Source organism: Pongo abelii, chromosome 15, assembly GCF_028885655.2.
Source record: "Pongo abelii isolate AG06213 chromosome 15, NHGRI_mPonAbe1-v2.0_pri, whole genome shotgun sequence".
Lineage (NCBI taxonomy): Eukaryota > Metazoa > Chordata > Mammalia > Primates > Hominidae > Pongo > Pongo abelii.
In genome coordinates this window covers 54,333,119-54,350,459 of record NC_072000.2, presented here as the reverse complement: position 1 = coordinate 54,350,459, position 17,341 = coordinate 54,333,119, and the positions used below count along the sequence as shown (strand labels likewise).

Here is a 17,341-nt window from a genome sequence, read left to right as displayed (position 1 = left end):
TCTCTTAAAAAAAAAAAAAAAAAAAAAAGGTGGTATAAAAATATTCTATTGCCACAAGGTTATCTGTTGTGTTACCTATCTCTTTATATTCACAACTTCTTCTCCATTCTTCCTAACTCTTGGCAACTGTGAATCTAAATTTTTTTTTTTTTTTTTTTTTAACGCGAAGTCTCACTTTGTCACCCAGGCTGGAGTGCAATGGCATGATCTCGGCTCACTGCAACCTCTGTCTCCTGGGTTGAGGTGATTCTCCTGCCTCAGCCTCCTGAGTAGCTGGGATTACAGGCATGTGCCACCTTGCCCAGCTGATTTTGTGTTTTGAGTAGAGATAGGGTTTCACTGTGTTGGCTAGGCTGGTCTCAAACTCTTGACCTCAGGTGATCCACCTGCCTCAGCCTCCCAAAGTATTGGGATTACAGGCGTGAGTCACTGCAACTGGCCTGAAATTTTTTATATCACCAAATATTCAGTATAAAACTTTTAGAAAAAGGACAAAATCTTTGGACCTAGAGATGACATCAAAAGCATGATCTCTAAAAGAAAAAAATTGACACAATGGACGTCATCAAAATGAAAAACTTTTGCTCTGCAAAAGACTCTGTTAAGAGGGTGAAAAAACTACCAAGACATGGGAAAAAATACCAGTAACTGCGTATCTCCTAAAGGACTAATACATAAAATACGTAAAGAACTCTCAAAACAAGCCTTTGGAGAGTGGCTTTTTTTCACACAGCATAATATCCTTAAGATCCATGCAAGGCATCGCCTGTATTGATAGTGGGTTTTTCAAAATTGTTGAATAGAATTCCATGGTATGGATACATCACAATTTGTTAACCATTTACCATCGGTTGAAGAACATCCGAGCTGCTTCCAGTTTTTGGCTATTATGAATAAAGCTACTATGAACATTCACGTTCAGGTTTTTGTATGAACATAAGTTTTCATTTCTCTGGAATAAATGCCCAAGAATGCAGTTGCTGAGTCATGTAGTAAGTCCATGTTTAGTTTCTTTTTAGGAAACTGCCATACTCTTTTCCAGAGTGGCTGTACTATTTTACATTCCCACCAGCTATGTGTGAGTAATCCAGTTTCCCTTCATTCTCACCAGCATTTGGGGTTATCACTTTTTAAATTTTAGCCATTCTGATAGAGATGTAGTGATATCTCATTGTGGTTTTTATTTACATTTCTCTGATGCAATGGTGTTTGAACAATGCATTGACTAATGGTGTTGAACATCTTTTCATGTGCTTCTTTGCCATCTGTGTATCTGTCCTCTTTGGTGAAATGTTTGTTCATATCTTTTGTCCACTTTTTTTTTTTTTTTTTTTGAGATGGAGTTTCGCCTTGTCGCCCAGGCTGGAGCGCAGTGGCGCGGTCTTGGCTCACAGCGGAGGCCTCCTGGATTCAAGCAATTCTCCTGCCTCAGCCTCCTGAGTAGCTGGGATTACAGGCATGCCCCACCATGCCCAGCCAATTTTGTCTTTTTAGTAGAGATGGGGTTTCTCCATGTTGGCATGGCTGGTCTCAAACTCCCGACCTCAGGTGATCCGCCTGCCTTGGCCTCCCAAAGTGCTGGGATTAAAGGCGTGAGCCATTGCGCCCGGCCTGCCTATGTTCTAAATGGCTTGTTTTGAGAGTTCTTTTATGTATGAGTCCTTTGGGAGATATGCAGTTGCTAGTATTTTTTTTTCCAATTTCTTAGTTTTTTTATCCTCTTAACAGAGTCTTTTTGCAGAGCAAAAGTTTTACATTTTGATGAAGTCCATTTTATCAGTTTTTTTCTTTTATGGATCATGTTTTTGATGTCAACTCTAAGTCCCAAGATTTTGTCCTATTTTTTCCTAAAAGTTTTAAAGTGAATATTTGGTGATGTAAAAAATTTCGTGTTAGTTTTTTTAACTATAATGGTAGTGTGTGTTTTTAGAGATCCCTTTTAGAAATAACATTGAAATATTTACAGATGAAATAATGTGGTGTTTAAGATTTGCATCAAAATAATATAATACAGGAGGGGATGAAATAGAGTATAGAAGAAGCAAGATTTGCTGTGAGTTGATAATTAGTGAAGCTGGGTGTTGTATAAGTGGGGCTTCATTGAACTATTTTGTCTAACTTTGTGTAGGTATGAACTTTTCCATAAAAAGCTTAAGAAAATTATCTGTTAAACCATTCATTGGTGTTAACTTGAGATTAAGTGAAAGATGTCCCTTTCAGCCTCCGTGGTTAGCTTGGCCTGCAACTGTCCTCCAGTATTCATCTGTGACTATTGTTCTGTTCATCTTTCTCCATAGTGGATGCTTGGAGATTTGTGCTTTAGTTTGTGAAACACATTTCAATGATTTTGTGTCACTGGATAAAACAGTGATTCTTCAGATTTGAGAAGGGGGAGTGAAGGGTGGCACGTGTAGTTAGAAAAAGCATATTCAGTATGATAGTTTTATGTTTGAAAATAAGAAGGGTTTATTGATGGTTGTAATATAATCTGCAAAGACAATATCTTGGCTGGGAATCTGTACCAAGGTAATAATTCTAAGTGGAAGGTCTACCTCCCCAAAAGCTTTTGTGTTATAATTATCAAAAGGCAGCAAGGGGCCAGGCGCAGTGGCTCACGCCTGTATTCCCAGCATTTTGGGAGGCCGAGGCGGGTGGATCACCTGAGGTCAGGAGTTTGAGACCAGCCTGGCCAACATGGTGAAACCTCGTCTCTAGTAAAAATACAAAAACTAGCCCAGCATGGTGGTGTTCGCCTATAATATCAGCTACTAGGGAGGCTGAGGCAGGAGAATCGCTTGAACCTGGGAGTGGGAAGTTGCAGTGAGCCGAGATCATGCTGCTACACTCCAGCCTGGGCAATAGAGTGAGACCCTGACTCCAAAATTTTTTTAAAAAAACATTTTCAGTATAAACAAAACTTTCACCAGCCCTGCTTTTCTTTCCTTAAGAAAAGCTTCCCAAAAGAACTGTCTACATGCCCCACAACAAATCACAATCACTGTTACTGGTATCCCACTCTACTCCCCGCATCCACCAATATGCAGCAGCCAGAGTCAGCTTTTAGAACATCAACATTTAATCACTAGTCTCCATCTAAAAAAAAAAAAACCCAAAAAACAAAAACAAAAAAACACAAAAGGCAGCAAGGATGAGAAACATTATTATGGAAGTCAAGACCACCCCTGTAAGGGCCAAGGTTATGCTACCTTTTACAGAAAAGTGAGGCTTGAAGGCAAAACATAGCATCACAGTTGAACTTGAAAGTAAGAAAGAAAAACAGTATGAAAGATATCTCTCTTATACACACACTGCCGTGTAATTGATATAGATATCAACTTGATAAATTAAAAAAATACAGCTGGGTGCGGTGGTTCACACCTGTAATCCCAGCACTTTGGGAGGCTGAGGCGGGCGGATCACGAGGTCAAGAGATTGAGACCATCCTGGCTAACGTGGTGAAACCCCGTCTTTACTAAAAATACAAAAATTAGCTGGGTGTGGTGGCGCACACCTGTAGTCCCAGCTACTTGGGAGGCTGAGGCAGGAGAATCCCTTGAACCCGGGAGCTGGAGGTTGCAGTGAGCCGAGATTATGCCACTGCACTCCAGCCTGGCGACAGAGCCAGACTCTGTCTCACCAAAAAAAAAAAAAAAAAACGGTTGGTCAAAACAGTCAGTCCTCGTTTTTGTGGGTTCTGCATCTGCAGATTCAACCAACTATGGATCAAAATATTTGGAAAAAAACAGTAAATATAACACAGAATTTAAAATACAGTATAACAACTATTCACGTAGCATTTACATGGTACTGTGTACTATAAGTGATCCAGAGATGACTTAAAGTATATTGGAAAATGTGTGTAGATTATATGCAAATACTGTGCCATTTCATATACAGGACTTGAACATATGTGGATTTTGGTATCCATGGGAGTCCTGAAACCAATCCCCTGTGGGTATTGAGGGATGACTGTATATAAAATATGATTAAGTAATACACATACAAATATCTTAAGTATTTGTAAATGTTTTGAACACCTACCTTAGTGGAAGATTATAGAAGTTTTGAAAAATAAAAAGCCTATCTTAACAATAGTTATTCTTCTGGAATTCTTAAAAGCCAAGATATTTTAGAATCCATAAAACATCTGTTTATTGTGAAAGTTGTGTAAAGGGTCAATGGCTGTAAATCAGTGTAAGTAACTAGTGGAATGTGAATGCTTTACCTTTTATCTACTGAACTTATGTTTTTTAAAAACCTGCTTAAAGGCTTGGACTTCCAAATACACCCTGATCATATTAGTAATTTTTTAGTTGACCACTGTAAGCATTTGCCAATAACTAGTATTAATGTAGTGGACCCCGAATCCCATTTTACTTGTGCTGCTCTTTTTATACCCTCTCTTTTTAGAAGTGGGCATCATTCACCATCCTTGACAACCATTTTATCTAATCTAAAGCTGCTGCAGGAGAACCACCTGCTGAGCATCACCTGGAGGTTCTCCCTGTTCAAATATGAGGCTTATGCTCTGACAGAGGGAACTTTATCCACTTATGAACCCCAAATTAATTTAAGATGCAGGATTTGATTTATCAAGCTTACGTGTTAGTTCCTAGTTGTCTAGGATCTGTTTCTGGTTCCAGATACAGCCAAAGAGGTGGTAACAATTCTAATCAAATTGATGTGCTTTGCTAAGGATTTTGAAATTGAAACTTAGATCACTTTTCAAAGAAAGGGCCTAATCTCTGAAATTTCCCTCTGTCTACTGTTCCTATAAGATCCATATTTGTTGGCTATCAGGTCAGTGTTAAAGGTAATCTTTTAAGCTTTGAATTGCAGATTTATATAAATTATACATGTTTGTTCTAAATTTTTTTTTTTTTTTTTGAGGCGGAGTCTCGCTCTGTCACCCAGGCTGGAGTGCAGTGGTGCAATCTTGGCTCACTGCAAGCTCTGCCTCCTGGGTTCACGCCATTCTCCTGCCTCAGCCTCCCGAGTAGCTGGGACTACAGGTGCCCGCCACCACGCCTGGCTAATTTTTTGTATTTTTAGTAGAGATGGGGCTTCACCGTGTTAGTCAGGATGGTCTCAATCTCCTGGCCTCGTGATCTGCCAGCCTTGGCCTCCCAAAGTGTTGGGATTACAGGCGTGAGCCACCATGCCCGGCCCTAATTTTGTAAATGGTTGTATAATCAGGATTCGCCATGGCAAAGATTGTGGTTCCTAAGCCCATTTCTGGACCAATTATTGCCCCAAGGTTTATTTTCTCAAAGTTGTTTACTTCTCAAAGAAAAACTTGTAAAAATTCTTGCACACCAAAGTGTTAAAGCTTTAATGTGTTAACACATTGTCAAGAATACTACATTGGAATTTTAAAAGGGTGGGTAGTAGAATCATGACTATGCTTAACACAAAGTATAGTCATGCACTGCGTAACAACATTTTGGTCAACCGCAGACTGCATGTACAGTGGTGATACCAAAGATTATAATACCATATTTTTTCTGTACCTTTTTTATATTTACACATTTTTAGTTGCACAGATACTTACCATTGTGTTACAGTTGCCTGCAGTATTCAATATAGTAACCTGCTGTACAGGCTTGTAGTCTAGTAGCAATAGGCTATCCCATATAGCCTAGGTGTACAGTAAGCTATGTCATCTAGGTTTATGTAACTACATTCTATGCTGTTTGCACAAGGAAATCGCCTAGCAATGCATTTCTTAGAACCTATCCCTATGGTTAAGCAACGCATGACTGCAGTCACTTATGTAACCAGCCCGGCTGCCATGCTATGGGGATAAAGAGCAGATTAGGCAACCAGCTATCCTGCCTGCCAGTAAGCTGTAGTTGATTATACCACTGACCAGCGATGCGTATAACTTTTGAGGTTTTTTTTTTTTTTTTAATGCGTATAACTTTTTTTTTTTTTTTTTTTTTTTTTTTGAGACAGAGTCTGGCTCTGTCTCTCAGGCTGGAGTGCAGTGGCATGACCTCGGCTCATTGCAACCTCTGCCTCCCAGGTTCAAGCGATTCTCCAGCCTTAGCCTCCCGAGTAGTGGGGATTACAGGTGCCTGCCACCACACCCAGCTAATTTTTGTATTTTTAGTAAAGATGGGGTTTTACCATGTTGGCCAGGCTGGTGTTGAACTCCTAACCTCAAGTGATCCACCTGCCTTGGCCTCCCAAAGTGCTGGGATTACAGGCATGAGCCATCACACCCAGCCTTGATTAGTATAACTTTTAAGGGTGTTTTTTTTTTAATACATGTGAAACCAAATAGCACAGGGCCCAATACTTTTTTTTTTTTTTTTTTTGAGATGGAGACTTGCTCTGTCGCCACGCTGGAGTGCAGTGGCGTGATCTCCACTCACTGCAACCTCTGCTTCCCAGGTTCAAGTGATTCTTCTGCCTCAGCCTCCCAAGTAGCTGGGACTACAGGCGCGCACCACCATGCCCAGCTAATTTTTGTATTTTTAGTAGAGATGGCGTTTCACCATGTTGGCCAGGATGGTCTCGATCTCTTGACCTCATGATCTGCCCACCTCGGCCTCCCAAAATGCTGGGATTACAGGCATGAGCCACTGCAACTGGCCGCCCAGTACATTTTAATGATTACAAATTAATGATTTAATTGTCCATTGATGATGAAAATTATGCATGTGAAGTTTGGCGAGGTCTACTGTAAATATGCATTACTTTAAAGATGACTTTCTTTTGAAGCTCGTTTGATATAGTCATTGTTGGTGGCGGAATTGTGGGGCTTGCCTCTGCCAGAGCACTCATCCTGCGACATCCATCACTTTCTATTGGTGTTCTGGAAAAGGAGAAAGATTTAGGTATGTATATAATCAGTGTTGTTCTTTGGGCTTACTTGGGCATCTGCTCATTTTGTCTGTTCTGAATCTTTCATGCTGAATGTCAGTGTTAGTATCTTAGTTTGTGTTCTAAAAGCAGAGTGTGGGACAAGGACATGGCTATAGGTTATTTATTTGAGAGGTTAAAGCAGAGTGTGGGACAAAGAAGATGTGTCTATAGGTTATTATAGAGCTTATCTCAGGAAACAGGAGTGAGTGGGTGAGGAAAGTAAGACAGGGAAGGAGGAAAAGACATGAGAACACATCAAGATTGTGGCCGTGAGCTTGCTTCCACATCAAGATTGCGGCTGTGAGCTTGATTCCATCGGAACCTCTGAGGAGCAATGTAAATATTTCCCAGGATTGTGCTCACTTTATCCATCAGCTCCTCTCCCTATTGGTTGAGGATTGCCGCTAGTGATGTTGAGCACCCTGTGCCCTTCTCTAAAAAAGTTACCAGAGGCCCCAAGGCAGAGTGCAAAGAGCCCTAGGGGGCCCCTGAAGTGGTTTGCAGGTAATGAGAGGTGAGTTTATGCACCAAAGTTGTAGTTGAAATCAGAGATGGGCTGGAGGGATGTGACATGGATACCAGGGATGGCTGTTAGAAGAAGTTACCAGTGATCTGAACAAATTCAGGCAGAATTTTACATGATGTGGTCTCTAATAGCTTCAACTATAAGTTTGTTCTCTTACCTCTTATGTTTTGTGTGAATCATGTACTTACTCTTACCCTGTTTCTCTTGTTCTGTAGCTGTTCACCAGACTGGACATAACAGTGGTGTCATACATAGTGGAATTTATTATAAACCTGAGTCTCTGAAAGCCAAATTATGTGTACAAGGTGCAGCCCTCCTCTATGAGTACTGTCAGCAAAAGGGAATTTCCTACAAGCAGTGTGGCAAGGTATGGCATTTTACTAGAGCCTTGACTAATTTCCAACTAGCATTTTCTTAGTGATGTTTAATACATTTTTAAAAAATGTATTTTTTTCTTTGTATCTATGTAATTTTTCAAATCTAATCTTAGGGAATAACTAAAAAAAGATGGTGTGACTTTATGTAATTTTCTAAATAAAAGTTTTATTGACATATAATTTATGCACCATACAATTCGCCCTTTTAAAGTGCACAGATCAATTTTTAGTATGTTTACAGAGCTGAGCAATCATAACCACTATCTAATTTTAGGCTTTTTCATCACCCCAAAAAGAAACCCCATACCCATTAGCAGTCACTCCCCATTTCTACCTCCCCCGATGCCCTAGCAACCACTAGTATACTTTCTGTCTTTGTGGATTTGCATGTTCTGCACTTTTCATATAAATAGATTCATATACTATGTGGTCTTTTGTGACTGGTTTCTTTCACTTAGCATAATGTCAAAGTTCATCCATGTTGTAGCATGAATCAGTACTTCATTCCTTTTATGACTGAACAATATTCCATTGTATGGATATACCACATTTTATTTGTTCATCAGTTGATAGACATATGGATTGTTTCCACCTTTTGGCTATTATGGATAATGCTGCTATGAACATTCATGTATAAGTTTATTTGTGAACATATGTTTTCATTTATATTGGGTATATACCTGGGAGTGGAATTGCTGGGTTGTCAGGGTAACTCCATGTTTAACATTTTGAAGAACTGCCAAATTGTTTTCCAAAGCTCTGTACTATTTTACGTTCCCACCAGTAATTAATAAGGATTCCAATTTTCCATGTCCTTGCCAACATCTGTTTTGGTTTGTCTTTTTTATTTTAGCCATCCTAGTGGAAGTTTTGATTTGCAGTTCCCTAGTGATAATGATGTTGAGTGTCTTTTATTTTTTCCTTTTTAGAAAATAGTTCTTGAGCTCAAGGGTTTGAGACCAGCTCGGGCAACATAGTGAGACACCATCTCTACAAAAAAATTTAAAAAGCCGGGTGCAGTGGTACACAACTATAGTCCCAGCTACTTGGGAGGCTGAGGTGGGAGGACTGCTTGAGCCTGGGAGATCGAGGCTGCAATGATCCATGATTATGCCACTGCACTTCAGCCTGGGCGACAGAGTGAGACCTTGTCTCAAAAAAATTAAAATTATTATTTTTTAACTTTATTTCTTATTTAAAAGTTGAGAAAGGATCTTGCTTTGTTGCCCAGGCTGGTCTCAAACTCCTGGCTTCAAGCACTCCTCCTGCCTTGGCCTCCTAAAGTGCTGGGATTACAGATGTGAGCCACTGTGCCTGGCCTAAAATTATTTTTTAATTGACAAAAATTGTATATATTTATCATGTACAACATGTTTTGAAGTACGTATACGTTGTGGGCTGGGCAGGGTGGCTCACGCCTGCCAGTAATCCCAGCACTTTGGGAGGCTGAGGCAGGCAGATCACTTGAGGTCAGGAGTTCGAGACCAGCCTAGCCAACATGGTGAAACCCCATCTCTACTAAAAATATAAAAATTAGCCGGGTGTGGTGGCACACGCCTGTAATGCCAGCTACTCGGGAGGCTGAGGCACGAGAATTGCTTGACCCTGGGAGGCGGAGGTTGCAGTGAACCAAGACCACACCTCTGAATTCCAGCCTGGGCAACAGAGTGAGACTCTGTCTCAAGAAGTATGTGTACATTGTGGAATGGCTAAATCAAACTCACCAACATATGCATTACCTTTCATACTTATTTTTTTTTATGACGCAAACACTTAAATCTACTCTCTGAGCAGTCAAGAATATAATACATTATTAACTATAGTCAACATTTTATGTAATAGACATCCTGAACTTATTCCTCTTACTTAACTGAAATTTTGTGTCCTTTAACAAATATCTTTCCACACCACCCCTGCCTCCCTGCCACCCCCAGCCCCTGGTAACCACCATTCCACTCTCTACCTCTGTGAGTTCAACTTTTTGAGATTCTACATATAAATGAGATCATGCAGTATTTATCTTTCTGTGCTTGGTTTATTTCACCTAAGATAATGTCCTCCAGGTTCATCTCTGTTGTCATTTGTGGCATGGACCATTTGTGACAGTAGAGATGAACATGGAGGATATTATCGTAAGTATTTCTCATTATCTTAAAGATTTTCTCCTTTTTTAAGGCTGACTGGTGTTTTGTTATGTATCCACCTGAACTGGCCTCCCACAGTGTTGGGATTGCAGGTGTGAGCCACCACACCTGGCCTGATCATATGGTTTTTGTCCTTCATCTTGTTGATACGATGTGTCACATTGATTGATTTACATATGTTGAACCACCCTTTGCATCCCTGGGTTAAATCCCACTTGGTCATGATGAATGATCTTTTTAATGTGTTGTTGAATTTGGTTTGCTAGTATTTTGTTAAGGATTTTTGTATCGTGTTCATCAGGGATATTGGCCTATAGTTTTCATTTTTTTGATGTGTCTTTGTCTGGTTTTGGTATCAGGGTAATACCAGCCTCATGGAATGTGTTTGGAAATATTTCCTCCTCTATTTTATGGAATAATTTGAGTAGGGTTTGGTATTAGTTCTTCTTTAAATGTTTGGTAAAATTTAGCAGTGAAGCCATCAGGTTCTGGGCTTTTCTTTACTGGGAGACTTTTTATTATGGCTTTGATCTTATTGCTTGTTATTGGTTTGTTCAGGTTTTGGATTTCTTCATGGTTCAATTTTGGTAGGTTGTATGTGTCCAGGAATTTATTCATTTATTCCAAGTTTTCTAATTTATTGACATATATAGTTGGTCATAGTAGCCTTTAACAATTTTTTGAATTACTGTGGTATTTGTTGTAATGTCTGTTTTTTCATCTCTGATTTTATTTATCCAAGTCTTCTCTTTTTCTTACTCTGGCTAAAGGTTTGTCAATTCTATTTATCTTTTCAAAAAACCAACCTTTCATTAATCTTTTGTATTGTTTTCTTTGTTTCAATTTCATTTATTTCTGCTCTGATCTTTATTATTTCTTTTCTTCTACTAATTCTGAATTTGGTGTGCTTTTGCTTATCTAGTTTTTTAAGATGGATTGTTAGATTATATGAAGTTCTACTTTTTTGATGTAGGTGCTTATAGCTATAAACTTTCCTCTTAGTACGGCTTTCGCTGTTTCCCGTAGGTTTTGGTATGTTATGTTTCTATTTTCATTTGTTTCAACAGATTTTTAAATTTCCTTCTTAATTTCTTCATTGGCCCACTGGTCATTTAGGAGCGTATTGGTTTTGTTTGCTTGTTTGTTTATTTTTTTGAGATAGAGTCTCTCTCTCACCCAGGCTGGAATATAGTGGCACTATCACAGATCACTGCAGCCTTGACCTACCAGGCTCAAACACTTATCCCACCCGCCGGGCGTGGTGGCTCGCACCCGTAACCCCAGCACTTTGGGAGGCTGAGGTGGGGGATCACCTGAGGTCAGGAATTCGAGACCAGCCTGACCAACGTGGAGAAACCCCGTCTCTACTAAAAATACAAAATTAGCTGGGTGTGGTGGCGCATGCCTGTAATTCCAGCTACTTGGGAGGCTGGGGCAGGATAATTGCTAGAACCTGGGAGGCAGAGGTTGTAGTGAGCTGAGATCACGCCATTGCACTCCAGCCTGGGCAACAAGAGTGAAGTTCTGTCTCAAAAAAAAAAGTCCTCCCACCTCAACCTCTGGAGTAATGGGGATCACAGGTGCACCACCATACCTGCCTAATTTTTTTTTTTTTTTTGAGACGGAGTCTTGCTGTCACCCAGCCTGGAGTGCAGTGGTGCCATCTCAGCTCACTGCAACCTCCACCTCCTGGGTTCAAGCAATTCTCCAGCCTCAGCCTCCCAAGTTGCTGGGACTACAGGTGCACGCCACCATGCCTGGCTAATTTTTGTATTTTTAGTAGAGATGTGGTTTCACCATGTTAACTAGGCTGGTCTTAAACTCCTGACTTCAAGTGATCTACCCGCCCAAATTGCTGAGATTACAGGCGTGAGCCACCATGCCCAATCGTTTTTTTTGTTGTTGTTGTTCTTTTTGGTTTTTTTTTTGAGTTAGGATCTCCCTCCATTGCTCAAGTTGGTCTCAAACTCCTGGGCTCAAGTGCTCAAGTGATCCTCTCACCTTGGCCACCCAAAGGGTTGAGATTACAGGTGTGGTTCACACCACCGTGCCTGGCCAGCAGCATATTGTTTAATTTCCGTGTGTTTGTATAGTTTCCAAAATTCCTCTTGTTATTGATTTCTAGTTTCATTTCATTGTGGTCAGATAATATACTTGATATAATTTAATTAAAAAAAATTTTAAAGACCTGTTTTGTGGCCCAACATATTGGTCTATCCTTGAGAGTGATCCATGTGATGGGGAGAAGAATATATATTCTGTAGCTGTTGGATGAAACTCTGTAAATATATATCTATTAGGTCCATTTGGTCTGTAGTGCTCAGTAGTTTATTCTTTGTGGTGCTTTTGTGAGGAGAATTGTTTTCCTAATTACATTTTTTATAATTCATTGCTAATGCATAGAATATGATTGATTTCTGTATGTTGATTTTTTTTTAATCCAGTGACCTTTCTGAACTCATTTTGTTCTAATTGTGTGTGTGTGTGTGTGTGTGTGTGTGTGTGTGTGTGTGTGTCTGTCTGTCTATGAATTCCTTAGGCTTTACTATATGCAGGATCATGTCATCTGCAAATAAGTTAGTTTTACTTCTTTTCCAATTTAGATGTCTTTTAACTACTTATTCTGCTTGCCCGATTTCCCTGAGTGGAAGCTCCAATACTGTGTTGAACAGAAGTAGTAAAAGTGGACCTTCTTGAATTGTTCTTGATCTAATAGAGAAAGCATTCAATCTTTTACCCTTAAGTATGATGTTAGCTGTGGATTCCCTTTATCAGATTAAGGAAGTTCCTTTCTATTCCTAGTTTGTTGAGTGTTTTCTATCATGAAAAGGTGTTGAATTTTCTCAAATGCCTTTTCTGCTTCTATCAAGGTGATCATGTGGTTTTTATCCTTTATTCTATTAATGTAGTGTATTAATACATTTTTGGATGTTAAATTGATTTTACATTCCTGTGATAAATCCCTCTTGGTCATGGTGTAAAATCCTCTCTATATGTTGCTGCATTCAGTTTATTAGTATTTTGTTCAGGGTTTTGCATTAATATTTTTAAGGGATATTGGTTTGCAATTTCTTACGATATCTGGTTTTGGTAAAAGGCAAAATTTTTTTTCTTTCTGAAGAGAAACCAGAGCACTGGTTTTAGTATCAAACTAATATTGGCCTCACAGAATTAGTTGGGAAGTGATTCTTACTCTTCTGTTTTTTGGAAGAGTTTATGAAGAATTAGTATTAATTTTTTTGTTTAACATCTGGTAGCATTCGTGAATAAAGCCTCTGGGCCTGGGCTTTTTTTTTTTTTTTTTAATGTGGGAAGTTTTCAGTCACTTCATGTGTTATAAGTTTATTAAGTTTTTCTTCTTAAATCAGTTTCAGAAGTTTGTGTCTTTCTAATAATTTGTTCACTTCATCTAGATTTTCTAATTCATTGTCATACAGTTGTTCATAGTATTCTTTTATAAGTCCTTTTATTTCTGCCGTGTTGGTAGTCATGTCCTTTCTTCATGTAAGTGTTTTGTTTTGTTTTGTTTTGTTTTGTTTTTTTTGGAGACCGGGTCTCACTTTGTCACCCAGCTTGGAGTGCAGTGGTGCAATCTCGGCTCTCTGTAGCCTTGACCTCCTGAGCTCAAGTGATCCTCCCACCTCAGCCCACTAGTAGCTGGGACTACAGGTGCACAGCACCACACTCAGCTAATTTTTTTGTATTTTTTTGTAGAGACAGGTTTTGCTATGTTGCCCAGGCTGTTCTCAAACTCCTGAGCTCAAGTGATCCACCAGCCTCAGCTTCCCAGAGTGCTAGGATTACAGGCATGAGCCACCGTGCCTGGCCCTTATAATTTTTAAGAATAAAAGCTCATTGTCACCATTAAAGATGCTATGAGGCTGGGTGTGGTGGCTCACGCCTGTAATCCCAGCACTTTGGGAGGCCAAAGTGGGCGGACCACCTGAGGTCAGGAGTTTGAGACCAGCCTGGCCAACATGGTGAAACCCCGTTTCTACTGAAAATACAAAAATTAGCTGGGCGTGGTGGCAGGCGTCTGTAATCTCAGCTACTTGGGAGGCTGAGGCAGAAGAATCGTTTGAACCCGGGACGCAGAGGTTGCAGTGAGCTGAGATCCTGCCATTGCACTCCAGCCTGGATGACAAGAGCGAAACTTAAAAAAAAAAAAAAAAGATGCTATGAAAAAAAATTGTAGGGCTGGACTCAGTGGCTTATGCCTGTAATCCTAGCACTTTGGGAGGCTGAAGTGGGTAGATTGCTTGAGCCCAGGAGTTTGAGACCAGTCGGGGCAATGTGGTAAAATGCTGTCTCTACTAAAAAAAAAAACCCAAAAAAATTAGCCAAGTGTGGTGGCACATGCCTGTAGTCCCAGCTTCTAGGGAGGCTGAGGTGGGAGAATCAACTGAGCTCGGGAAGTTGAGGCTGCAGGGAGTCATGACTGGGCCACTGCACTATAGCCTGGACAATGGGAGTGAGACCTTTTCTCAAATAAATAAATAAATAGAAATTTTAAAAATAAATAGAAATTTTTTTAAGAGACAGAGTCTTGTCCTGTTGCCCAGGCTGGAGTGCAGTGGCACAATCACAGCTCACTGCAGCCTTGAACTCCTGGTCTCAAGTGGTCTTCTTGCCTCAGCCTTTGAAGTAGCTTGGATTATAGACATGAGCCCCTGTGCATGGCCACATTTTAAAAAACAATTCGGTAAAATGGGCCTGACATAGTGAAAAAGGCAAGATATAAAAGTCTAGTTACAGTTTTTATTATGAGTTGTAAGAATTCTTTACATATTCTAAATACTAGACCTTTATCAGCTATGTGACTTGCAAATATTTTTTCTCATTGTGTGGGTTGTCTTTTCACTTACTTGATAGAGTCCTTTGATTCCACTTCTGTTTTTAAGGTTAATTATTTAATGATTTAAATAGCCTTTATACCTTGATTAAAAGTGTCACCTCATGAAATTCTGTTGCCTCTTTGGTATGAAATAATGACTTGTGAATTCTAATATACCTTCGAATATGCACCTGTGTTTTCCTTTGCTCCTTTCCTTAAGTAAGGAAGAAACTGTACCTCAAACAGATATTTATCCCATAAATAAATAGAAAAGAAATAAATAAGTTGATGAATTTACTGTTTTTCCCCCTGCAACAGAATGTTTTGTAAATACTTTATAATATATTCCAAAAATAAAAGGGATTGTTTTGTCAGTTATATTCCATCACATTCAATACCAGTTGTCTTTCTGATGTGCTGATATTTTACATTTTCCTGAAGAAATAAGAAGGCCATTCTGTTTTGGGGGGGGAAAAAAAAAGTAAAGTCCAAGCAACTTATGCTTCTCTCCCTTCTGGGATTGAGAATGTGGTAGTGATGAGTTGCTTATGGCCAAGATGCACATAGAGACTATGATAACAGAAGTGGAAATTGAGGCTACATTTCATTTTTAGGGAAATTTTGTTTTAATGACATTTTCTTAAGACAACTTTTCTTGGTGGAAGAAGAAAACAGTCATGAAGAAAGGAAGAATTAGATATGTGAAGAAAAAATAATTTTAAAAAATTAAGCTCCTTTGGGTCATACAATAGTTGATGATTTTCCATTGACTTTATCTTTCATCGCTGATGATACATTCACCTCTATCCATGCTCCTTACCTTTTTTTTTTTTTTGAAGCTTATAGTAGCTGTTGAACAAGAAGAAATTCCCAGACTTCAGGCCCTATATGAGAGAGGCCTCCAGAATGGTGTCCAGGGCCTGAGGCTGATCCAGCAGGACGATATAAAAAAGAAGGAGCCATATTGTAGGGTAAGTGATTAACCAGCTTCAAAGGGATGTTTTTATTTAGGGCTTAGTCCTGTGACATGGAGGCTGAGGGTGAGTGTATAGGAGGCAGGAATAATATAAAATCAGTTAGATAATCCTGTCACAGAAGTAGTGAAGTGACAGACACAAGAGGGCATTGCCACAAACTCTGGACACCTGATTTCTTTCTCTGTGAGAAAATACCAAGTCTGACCAACATGAAGACAGGAGGAGGCCTGAGACCACATGGCATGTTTGGAAAACACTGAGCAGTGAGGTGTGGTTGGGAGCACTGGGTATATAGGGAAATATAAGATATGAGACTGAAAAGTAGGGTTAGGCCCACATAAAGGGCTTGGCATTCATGCTAATAACATTGAAGTTTATCCAGTAGGCATGGGGAGCCATTGAACATTTTTGGAGGAGGGCAGCTGTAGTGTCTGATCTATATGATAGGCAGATAAGGCTGACATGAGTTTGATCCTCCTGCCTCGACCTCCCAAAGTGCTGGGATTGCAGCATTTCACTTTCTTAATATTGTCTTCAGATTAACAGAAATTCTTGATGTTACCAATTTATGCATATGTTTGTTTTTTTATGGTTAGTGTTTTTTGCGCTCTAGTTAAATTTTCTGGATGCATTCAAAGACTTGGTAAGAAAAATAAAATAAAATAGAAAAAAAAAGAAATCTTTGCCTAGCCCAAGGTCTAGAAGATATTCTATGTGTTTTTCTAACAGTTTTATTGTTTTATGTTTCACATTTAGATCTGCAGTCCATTTGGAATTGATTTTTATATATGGTATAAGTTAGGGGTCAAGGTGTATTTTTTCCCCAAACATATCCAGTTGAGTCAGCATCACTTATCAAAAAACCATTATTTTCCCACTGTGCTGCAGTATTGCCTTTATGATATCAGGTATGTGGCGGGTCTATGTCTGGACTCCATTCTGTTCCATTGCCTCTTCTGTGCTACTACCATAATGTTTAATTATAATAGCCATTTTTTTTTTAAATGGGTTCTCACTCTGTCACCCAGGCTAAAGTGCAGTGATGTGATCACAGCTCCCCATGACCAGCTAATTTTAAAATGTTTGAAGAGACAGAGTCTCACCATATTGCCTAGGCTGATCTCGAACTCCTGGGCTCAAGTGATCCACCTGCCTTGGCCTCCCAAAGTGCAAGGAATACAAGCATGAGCTATAGTAGCTTGGACTATAGTAGCTTTTTTTTTTTTTTTGAGACGCAGCCTCTCTTTGTCACCCAGGCTGGAGTGCAGTGCCACCATCTCGGCTTACTGCAACCTCCATCTCCTGGGTTCAAGCAATTCTCCTGCCTTGGCCTCTCCAGTAGCTGGGATTACAGGCACCCGCCACCATGCCTGGCTAACTTTTGTATTTTTATTTATTTATTTATTTTTGAGATGGAGTTTCACTCTTGTTGCCAGAATGGAGTGCAGTGGCGCAATCTCAGCTCACCGCAACCTCTGCCTCCTGGGTTCAAGTGATTCTTCTGCCTCAGCCTCCCGAGTAGCTGGGATTACAGACATGCACCACCATGCCTGGCTAATTTTGTATTTTTAGTATAGACAGGGTTTCTCCATGTTGGTCAGGCTGGTCTTGAA

General features: G+C 39.7%; 1 protein-coding gene across 4 annotated transcripts in view; it reads left to right on the top strand.

Annotated features, from left to right (window-relative positions):
* The window catches only part of L2HGDH (L-2-hydroxyglutarate dehydrogenase), a 67,764-nt gene that overhangs the window by 2,668 nt on the left and 47,755 nt on the right, over positions 1-17,341 (top strand). For all 4 annotated transcript variants that reach the window (XM_024231208.3, XM_024231209.3, NM_001132422.1 and 1 more), the window contains 3 exon segments: positions 6,727-6,842; positions 7,612-7,763; positions 15,591-15,722. In XM_024231208.3, coding sequence (XP_024086976.3) covers positions 6,727-6,842; positions 7,612-7,763; positions 15,591-15,722 — 400 coding nt within the window.